We start from the raw sequence: 10,728 nt of genomic DNA, 5'->3' as shown, positions 1-10,728 counted from the left end.
TTAGCAGTCAAGTGCCTTAGCCACTATGCTACCAGAGCTCCTACAGGGATAAAAAAAAAATGGACTTGGATCAAGGACTCTAACATCAAATGACCCTTCCTGTCATTGGGGTGAGCCAGGCAGGGATCCTTCCAACATCATCCCTGGTGAAGAGTCCCACACGCTGCACTCAACACGTCTAGTGTCAGCAGACACACAACTAACTATAAAGCTGCCTTTCCGTTATTAATAATGGAAATATTGTGTTTATCCAGTACAATAGCTATTGGGTAAATTTGGGACATAAGCATGAATTTTTATGTCATTTTAACTGGACAAAGTATATTAGAGTAATAGCAAAATAAATTTTTAAAAAGATTTTAAAATTTATGTACATCAAATATTTTTGTTTTTCTATATGCTTATCTTGATCTTGTCATTGTATATACATATATATATATATATATATATTGTTGTTGTCGTTATGTGCCATCGAGTCGTCTCCAACTCATAGCGACCCCTCCTTGGGTTTCTGAGGTGGTATCACTATGTAAGTAAGTTGTCCAATCTTCCTTCCGAAGAGTAGCTATTTTACCATTCAACACTAATTTCATTTAAGTTTCTTAATTATTATCTATTGTATTTTCTTATATATTTTTCATATTATAAGCATTATCTATGTTTCTGAAAAGGCAACTTAATAATCCTTTTTATTGATTGTGTAATCTCTTATCAAGTCTAGTACTGTAACAAATTATTTACAAGTTTTTTGCATTTTAAAATATAATGCATATTTTCATTTATCTTTTATCCTTTTGAATTATGTCTTCAAATATATCACAGAAGAGAGTATTCTGAGGCAAAAGGGGGTGAATATTTTTGTAGCTCTTGGATACATCTTTCCAAATTTCCAAAAGGATTATGGCAGGAGCTCTGGTAGCATAGTGGCTAAGGCACTTGACTGCTAACCAGACAGCTGGCGGTTCAAACCCACCAGCCACTCCTCGGAAGGAAGGTTGGGCAATCCTACTTCCGTAGTGATACTGCCTTGGAAACCCAAGGAGGGGTCGCTATGAGTCAGGGCTGACTCCACGGCACATAACAACAACAACACAACATACTGACAATAGAGATCCACATAATAGTTGCAGTAAAGTCTCAGTTACATAAAGTAAATCTTATACATTACTTTAGTTCATTTAATAGTCAACATAGTACTGCATTATTGTTTTTAACCCAATAAATTCTACAGATCAGTGAGTGAGTTCTTTCTGAAACAACACAAGATAACTTAGCTGAAAGCTTCAAATACTGGAAGGGAGAAGAAAATGAAAATTCATCAGAAGAATAACATGGAAGTGTAAGGTGTTACTGTGAAAGGTATTTGAGCCCTCAGAGGACATCCAAACCAAATGAAACTGTTCAAACAAATAAATGAAATGTGATTATAAACTTTTTTTTTCTACCAGTCTTTTTTTCTGGGATAGAGCATGCTTCTTTACCACTTGCTCAGGAACTTTCTGTCCCTACTTAAGTTAGAGGGGAATATTATAAAAGCCCACATCTTTGTTCCACTGAAAAGTGAGCTAGGTTTATCTGGTTTTTTTGCAGCCACTTCTGACGGCACAGCAGTTGGCCTCTGCTGTCGCTGGCGTGATGCCTGGAGGCACGCCCGCCCTCAACCAGCCTATCCTCATTCCCTTCAACATGGCCGGACAGCTAGGAGGGCAGCAAGGGCTGGTCCTCACACTACCTACAGCGAATCTCACCAACATCCAAGGGCTGGTAGCAGCAGCTGCAGCCGGAGGCATTATGACCCTGCCATTGCAAAATCTACAAGGTAACCCATTGAGTCCATGTGCCATGTAGAGCTGTACTCACTGGCTTGTGTTCTCTGCAGTGGGTGGGGAAAGTGCCCCAAATGGTGGCGGTAGTGCAGACTTGCTTCCCCTATAGAGGATATGAAAGTTTATGAAGGAAGCAAAGTTTTAAGTTGTCTGTGGATCCTGAACTTGCTCCAGCAATGGGCTTTATCAGTCTTTTCCTAACTTTGATATTGAAAACTTCCAGTCTTCTGGAAGCATTTATTAGCAGTGATTGCATGAAATATCAAAAACGTGTGCATACAACTACTATGTTGTTATCAGAAGACCTAATTTGTAATCTAACAAGTTCTTTAATTTAACCACATCCACAAAAAGTTAAACATTACTTCTTTGTGTTTGAAGTGGTTGGACCATCTAAAATTCCAGCATCGCTTCAAATAATTAATTTTTGTTTTCCTTACTAAGTATATTTTAGTTATAACTATTAAACAAAAACAGTATTATTTTGAGTCATATTTTATAATGAGAAAAGCAGACTTCTGTGTCAAACTTTTATATTACATGGGCATATACTAAGAGTCAGGCTATAATTTTACTCAGGAAGGGTAATTCACTTGATATTATAGAAGTTATGACTTTTCTCAGAGAGATTTTATAACATAAACTGACAAATTGATTTGCAAAAGACTCTACAGAAATTTTATTATGATGGAGAAATGGCCTGAATATGAATAAGATGCCTAATTTATTTACAAATACACATTTCTTTAATTACAAGTTTGTTTTGTCCTGTTCAAATATAGTTGTTTTTTCCATTGATATAAATACTCAATTGTATTTTGTTTTTTTCAGAGTGTTTGGTTGGATAAATTATCAGAACAACAATTTAAAGTGTTTTAGGGAATCACATTTTGAGCCTTCTTATAATTTATTGAGTTCATCAAGGAATCAGTCCGTAGATTAAGAACCAAAACCTATGAAAACTGGTTAACTCTTGGTTCAAACTTCTTTACATGCTACATGCTGTAATATCCCACTTATTGCTGCCACTTCTTGATTTTCACGTTAATGTTTAAAACAATTTCTCTTTTATACTGTTAAATTGTGCCAAGGACCTGCCATTCATAAATCATGCATGCCTGGGGCACGCTAATGCACAAACTTTGCTTGTTTCAAATTTGAAAAGTGCCTGCGAAGCCAGGATCTAGGATTAAGAAAATAAGGCAAGAATATACAAGGTGAAAGCAGGAGCAACAAAGTGTAAGGAAAGGCTTCTTAATGTAGATGGATTATGAAATCTTAATGAAGAAATGGGCATTATCAAAATGCAACCTTCCATTTGGAACATTTGTGCTTATGGAAATATAGACTATTATAAATAAACATAAGTTCGCAGAACTCCTAGGTCATGAATTAATCCTGTGTGGTTAAGATAGATACCAATGTCAGAGCCAAAAAAACAGGCTTGATATATCTTTATTATGATTTTGTATTCTGAGGATTTTATTACCTGTTATTTTAAGGTTCAAAATTAGTGACCTGGTGCAATGTAGATTTCCATCAAGATTTTCTCTTTTGTTTTAATATTATATAAAGCATTAGCTTATACCTCCAAACCGAAAACCAAACTCACTGCCATCTAGTCGATTCTGACTCATAGTGACCCCATTGAGTTTCCAATTTGGTATGTCTTTATGGAAGTAGATTACCCAGTCTTCCTTCCACAAAGTGGCCAGTGGGTTTGAAACACCAAACTTCTGGTTAATAGTCAAATGCCTTAGGCACCTTTGGTTTCAAAAAATGAATCCCAAGGTTTGTGACCTGATTAAGGAGGCACAACTAGAGACCAAGCTTTTTTTATCTTTCAGTTTTTGCTACTGAATCCATTTTTCTATCAGCATCATCTTCAAGTGAATGGAGTTAACGGTCAAGTTCTTGCCTTCAAATAATCTACAATGTAGCATTTCCTCTTTGTTACCATCTTTGAAATTTCCATGATGGTTAAAGGTGGGTGGTGGTGGTTTTTGATAGGTGTGGTCAAATCTGTTCCTACTCAGAGCAATCCTATGTACAACGGAACGAAATTTTTCCCTGTCCTGCTGTATCCTCACAACAGTTGCTAGTTTTGAGCCATTGTTGCAGCCACTATGTGAATTTACCTCATTGAGGGTTTTCCTCTTTTACACTGACCCAAAGACATCAATTCTTCTTCACTCTTCCTTATTAACAGGCTAGCTTTCACATGCATATGGGACAACTGAAAATACTATGGCTTGGGTCATGCTCACCTTAGTCCTCAAAGTGATACATTTGCTTTTTAACACTTTAAAGCGGTCTTTTGCAGCTGATTTGCCCAATGAACTATATGTCATTTGATTTCTTGACTGCTGCTTCCATGAGCATCGATTATAGATCCAGGGAAAATGAAATCCTTGATCCTTAACAACTTTCCTATTTTTTACATTTATCCTAATGCTTATTGGTCCAGTTGGTAGGATTTTTATTTTCATAAAGTTGAGGTATATTCAGTACTGAAGGCTGTAGTCTTTAATGTGCTTGAAGTCCTCTTGATTTTCAGCAAGCAAGGTCGTGTCATCTGCATATTGCAAGCTATTAATGAGTCTTTCTCCAATCCTGATACTGTGTTCTTCTTCACATAGTCCAGTTACTGGAATTATTTGCTCAGCATACAGATTAAGTATGATAAAAGGATACAAACTTGACACACACCTTTTCTGATTTTAAACCATGCACTATCCCCTTGTTTCTTTTGAAGGACTTCCTCTTGGCCTATGTACAGGTTCTATGTGAGTAGCATTAAGTGTTCTGGAATTCCCTTTCTTCGAAATGTTGTCTATAGTTTTTTATGATCCACACAATCGAATGCTTTTGTGTAGTCAATAAATCACAGGTAACCATCTTTCTGGCATTCTCTGCTTTCAGCCAAGATCCATCTGACATCAGCAATGATCCCTTTCTTTCATATATCTTCTGAATCTGGCTTGAATTTCTGGATGGAGAAGTCTTTAAAACATCCAGAATTACAAGTCAGCCAGTTACAGGAAAAGTTTCATAATTAGTCTCAATAGCCAAGCCGCTCCTCCATATATCTTATTCCTTCTTTTTTAATATCTTCATGCATGAATGCCAATTCCTAAATTACTGTTAGGATTCAGAAAGTTCCCACCTTCCAGTTTCCTTGGGCTTTTTTGTCTTTTTCGCATTTTCCCACATGATTTCTTCATCAGTCAGACCTTGCTAGAATGCTAAGTAGACTGACCAATCAGGCTGTTTTTTTTGTGACTTGGATGTTTCCCAGGGCTGGGGACTTTCAGTACTAAAGCTGGGAAAGTCCCAGGCAAACCAAATGAATTGATCATCCTGTGGGAAGTCCAAGGATAGACAGTAGGGATAGCATTCCATATCTCTAAGGTGTCCAAAATCAATGCCACTATTTACAGGGCGGTGCCAGCCAGTCATCTTGTGGGCAGGAAAAGCTGATCAATCAGTGAGCGGATAACACATGGCTAATTTTCCAACCTTTTGGGAACCAACTGCAGCCCCTGATCACCCCTGGGAAGAATGTCTAAGGTTTGTATACCTTCCCAGCTTACAAGGCAGAAGGTAGTGGGACTCTTAAATTGGAGGGATAGATGCCTGGCAGGCTGAGAATTCATTTCCAGGGTCCAGGGTGACTCTGAGATTCAGTCATTCCTAAATATCTTTGAGTTTTATCCTCCATCAAGGGTGGCAATCTTCTAAATAGGCTATAAATACCTCACAAAGAATCCTTACACACATTCATATAGTCAACAGTGAATGCAGAATGCTCTGCTCACTCCAGTGGCCTGCCTCTTGACAATAAGTATGCTAACCTCAATTCACTGCTTTTAAGAGTCTTTAAAAATGACAAGTAAATCTAACTATCTGTAGTCAAAAGTCCACCATCTGGAGTGGGTTTATAAAACATCGACTTGACTGGTCAGTGTGAAAGGGAAAGATTTCAGCTTGAAGTCAGGCCTGTTTTTCTATGATGACTTTTGTCCAGGATCCTTCCCCCTTTTCTCATTGTGAAGTGTTAAATTTTTATTCATGAGACAACTGAGCCAGCTGGAGTTGTTGACTCTTCTCCCACCTTCCTGCCCAGCCCTCTAAGCTGCTTGTTCTTCTACCTCAAAACAATTTTGCTAAGGGAAGAAAAATAAAAAGACTGATATCAGCTTCTTAACGGTTTGGAATTCGGTGATGAGTTTTCAGGTGTTTTTCTTTTACCTAAGTGATTGAGAGCCTGTTCATTTATATTCCCTGATCAAGTAACATAAAATAGCTCTCAGTACCTGGGAGGCCATGTGTATTTTAGTGAGCACTGATGAGAAGCCATTACACTCAGAGCAGCTTTTCTTGACTCAAGAAGGGTGGTGGGGTGTCCATATCACACTCTTCTCCTCAAGTGTGGTCCCCAGACCAGCAGTATCATTGTCTTATGTTAGAAATGCAGCATCTTGGGCCCCAACCCATGAGCAGAATTTGCCTTTTTGAAAGATCCCCTGTGATTTCTATGTACATTAAACTTTAAAAAGTGCTGATTTAGAAAGCTTTTCCAAAATTCATTTGGCAACTCCCCCAATATTGCCAGCAGCACCCTCCACTAGATTCTGAGATTATTCTTATGGGTCTGGGGAAGGACGTGCAGCATGTGTCTTGGGACAAGTGCCCTCATTAATTCTCCTTTGAGTTGAGTCCCTGGGGGTGAAATATTTGACACACTTGACTGCTAACCAAAATGTTGGAGGTTCCAGTCCACTTAGGGACATCTCAGAAGAAAGGCCTGGCAATTTAATTCTGAAATTTCAGCTAATGAAAACCCTACGGAGCACAGTTCTACTCTGATACAGATGAAGTCATCATGATTTGGAGTCGATTTGATGGTACCTAGTTTTTGTTTTTGTTTTTTAATTCTCTTGCTTCCCTCATCACCACTGGCCTCTATAGGACAATGACTGAAAAGAATAATTTGTTTGGAAATATTTTCACTTTTGTCGAGACATTAATGTCTCCAAGACCAAGCACAGTTCTCTTGGATTATGGAAGCATTACTGCAGCTCTTATCTGGGATTTTATCCAACAATATGTTTTGTGTTGCTGCAAAAGAGACCATATTGCCCAGCACAAAATCTGTCTGCGTTGACTGGTGATTGCTTTCCATTTCTCCTCAGATTCTTGCTCAAGGATGGGGTTTTACTGCAAGAAGGTACATAAGAGTAAGGAGTTAGAAATCTTGTGTGAACTTAGGATCATGGTCACTGGATTCTCTAATTTCCAAACCTAAGGGATCCTGGAATGAGGTTTGGACATTAAAGAATCCAGTGGCCCTCCGGGCTACAGGCTGTCATCCTTCCCTCCTCAGCAGGCAGGTATCTAGCTTTCACTTCCTGAATGAATAACCTGTCTTCTAACTTCTCTGCTCTCTCTTTGTATTAGTTTCTTTGGGCTGCTGTAACAAAACATCACAAACTGAGTGGCTGGCTTATAAGAACAGAAATTTATTGCTTCACAGTTCTGGAGTCTGGGAGTCTGAGATCAGGTTATCAGCTTTGTTGATTCCTTCTTAAGCTTGAGAGCAAATTTGTTCCATTCCTCTCTCTCAGCTTCTGGTAACTCCAGGTATTCCTCGGCCTGCAGCTGCAACATCTTATGGCATCTTTCTTCTGTCTCCCTGTTCCAGTGTCTCTTGTCTTTTGTAAGAATACCACTCACAGTGGATTAGGACCCTCTCTATTCCAGTATGGTGTCATTTTAATCTAGTTTATACCATCTTCAAAGATTTTTTCCAGAGAAGCTCAGGTTCACAGGTAGTAGGATTAGATTTAAACCCATCTTTTTAGCAGACACAATTCAGTTCATAACACCTCACAAGACTCTACTACATTGCTTGCTTAGCTTTTGTCTAGCCCATAATGTTGGTTCACTCACGATCCATTTTGTGTCTTCTGAATACTTGCATCTTTCCAAATCATGTACCTACTAAGAGCTCTTCACTGCTGTTCCCATTGCCATCATCTCTATCTTTATCACTATCTGTATCTCTATCTAAATTTCAAATATTCAAAGAAAGAAAATTCCTGTGTGGTTGAGTGTGTTTATGCAAAACTGCCTAGCCAGACCAGAGATTGATGATCCTGTAGTCAGGTGTCCACTCTTGTCCAGTCAGCTGTAATGTGGATGGAAGGGGGAAGCCAGGATGGCATGATAGTGAACTTGGGCAAGTATGCTAGGCCTCCTTCATCAGCAGAAGGGGCAGTGGGTACAGCAGGCATTATATTGGTCTGTCTGCTAGGATAACTAGTAGGACCATCTATGGTATGGATTGAGATTGAAACAAATTCTGACCTCAGAAGCCAAAGGCAGAGTCTTTGTTCTGGCTATTTTGAGGGAAGTTCTGGCTGAGATGTGAACTATAAGTGCTCTATCTCAGATAATACCTAGAAGTGACGTACTCTTTAACACCTTGTGTCTCTACAAGTAGGTGAGGTTTCTTTTCATCTCTTCTGTCACCTTGGAGTATCCCTTTTCTCCTTCTAAGTACCTGCCATCATCAGGTACTCCTGGACCCTCCCTTGCTGTGTTCTTTGTCCCATGCTTACACTGCTTTGCTTTTAATGCTTTGGTTTCACCTGTGAAATAAGATTAATAATAATTATTATTTGTTGTTGTTAGGTGTCATTGAGTCATTTAAGACTCATGTTGTTGTTGTTGTTATGTGCCATGGAGTCGGCCCCAACTCATAGCGACCCTCCTTGGGTTTCTGAGGCAGTATCACTACAGAAGCAGGATTGCCCAAACTTCCTTCCGAGGAGTGGCTGGTGGGTTTGAACCGCCAGCCTTCTGGTTAGCAGTAGAGTGCCTTAGGCACTATGCTACCAGAGCTCCTTTAGGACTCATAGCAACCCTATGTATAGCAGAAGAAAACACTGACCAGCCCTGCACCATGCTCACAATCATTGCTGTGTTTGAGCCCATTGTTGCAGCCACTGTGTCAGTCCCTCTTGTTGATGGTCTTACAAACCTCAAACACAGAAAATATTAGGATCTGTCACATGCTTTACAAACTCTTTGCAAAATCAAGGTCTCTCATTTTATTTATTTTCTTTTGAAACATTGACAGCTTTACTAAAAACGTAATTTGAAATTCTTTTAATACGGGGACAGAGATTATTATTTGATTTAGCAAAATCAAAGCCTCTTATGGAACTTATGCCAAATATGTTGGAGTTTTTGCCTTTTCATTTTTAACTTATGCACAAAATGTAGATGAATATAGTTTGGACACTAGTGATGACATATAGCAAAGGAGCAAATAGGACAGCAGGCTTGGGTCTGCCTGTAGTGCAGATGATTCAGGCTAGTGATTCATTCTCATAGCACAGGCCAGGATGACCCACTAATCACTGTAGGGCCACATAAAAGAGAATATAAATGTGCTAAGGAGGAGATTTATATCAAAGTGTGAACATTCAAGTTAAGTCAAGCATAACATTTAAATTAATGACCAAAAATACATTAGAGAATACTGCTTAACCTGAACATGGAAAAGCAATTAGGTTCAAGGCAAGTTGAAAAATCAAGGCCAAAGATGGTTTCCCTGTCCTTAGCTCTGGCAGGAAAACTGCCCTGGTTTTCACTGATTCCCAGAAGTAAAATGTGTAAGAATAGTATTGGGGTTCAGAATTTCATGTGCATGTTACTTTATGTTTCCTTTTTGCTTTGTTTTAATTGAGGTATTATTTATATAGCATAAGATGCACAGATCTGAAGTGCTCAGTTCAATGAGTCCTGATACTTGTATACACCCATGTGACCTCCACTACAATCAATACACAAAATATTTTCATTATCCCAGAAGGTTCCCTCATACCCCTTTCTGATCAATCCTCTTCCTCCAACCAGGCTACCACTGATCTGCTTTCTGTCACTGTTGACTAGTTTTGCCTGTTCTAGAACATCATATAAATGGATTCAAATAGTATGTATTCTTTGCTGGCTTTTTTCCCTCAGCAAAATGTTTTCTGAGATTCATCCATGTTGTGTGTGTCAGTATTTAATTAGTTTTACTTTCCGAGTAGTATTCCACTGTAAGAATATATAACAGTTTATCTGTGCATGGAGATTCTGATGTCCTAGTGGGAAAACTTCATGAAGGTCCCCTTCCTTTGGAGCTAGGAAGAGGGTTCCTCCACTGGGCATCTCCAGAGAAGCACCTTTGGCCATTGTTGTCCATGGCCCTCAGCCTCACTCTCTGGGAGATTCTTTCTTCTCTCCTTGGCCACATCTGAAGAGAAAGTTGAGGAATGTACCTTTTTTTGAGTACTTTCTCAGTCCATGTGTGGCTTGTAGAAGCTTGAGGAGCCAAACAATTGCCTCAAGTTTCCAATAGTTGAAAATGTATAGTTTTTTTGAGAATATAGTCTTCCCAGAAGCCAAGACTGCTTCTCATTTTTTTGTTCCACACAGTTCCATGTGTCAAAGTTTTCCCCAAGCCATACATCTTGAATCTAATTTATTTTGCCTTCTCATTCCCATTACCTCCCACCCCCTTCCCTGGTTTTTAATTTAAGCAGCTTCATTGCGAAGGCACTTTGATTTCCTTGGTGTTCTTTGAATACAGTTTTGCTCCAGGGCCTTGGCATGGACTGGCCCCTCTGCTTGAAACACTCTTTCCCCAGAGAGCCTCCAGCCTAGCTCCCTCTCTACACCCCAGCACTCCTATTTCCCTTTACCTGCTTTTCTTCATATCCTCTTCTTATAACATTTACTACTTTCTACATGGGAGCTCTGGTAGCATAGTGGCTAAGGCACTTGACTGCTAACCAGAAGGCTGGCGGTTCAAACCCACCAGCCACTCCTCAGAAGGAAGATGGGGCAA

General features: G+C 39.2%; 1 protein-coding gene across 1 annotated transcript in view; it reads left to right on the top strand.

Annotated features, from left to right (window-relative positions):
• The window catches only part of POU6F2 (POU class 6 homeobox 2), a 728,490-nt gene that overhangs the window by 353,501 nt on the left and 364,261 nt on the right, over window positions 1-10,728 (top strand). The window contains exon 4 of the mRNA XM_042783132.1: window positions 1,591-1,819. Within this exon, the coding sequence (XP_042639066.1) occupies window positions 1,591-1,819 (229 nt within the window). The remainder of the gene's footprint in view (window positions 1-1,590; window positions 1,820-10,728) is intronic.

Source organism: Orycteropus afer, unplaced genomic scaffold (genome assembly GCF_000298275.1).
Source record: "Orycteropus afer afer isolate SDZICR_OR568_19922 unplaced genomic scaffold, OryAfe1.0 scaffold00690, whole genome shotgun sequence".
NCBI classification, from domain to species: Eukaryota; Metazoa; Chordata; class Mammalia; order Tubulidentata; family Orycteropodidae; genus Orycteropus; species Orycteropus afer.
The sequence above is the reverse complement of the archived record's forward strand: the minus strand, read 5'-3'. Positions and strand labels throughout refer to the sequence as shown.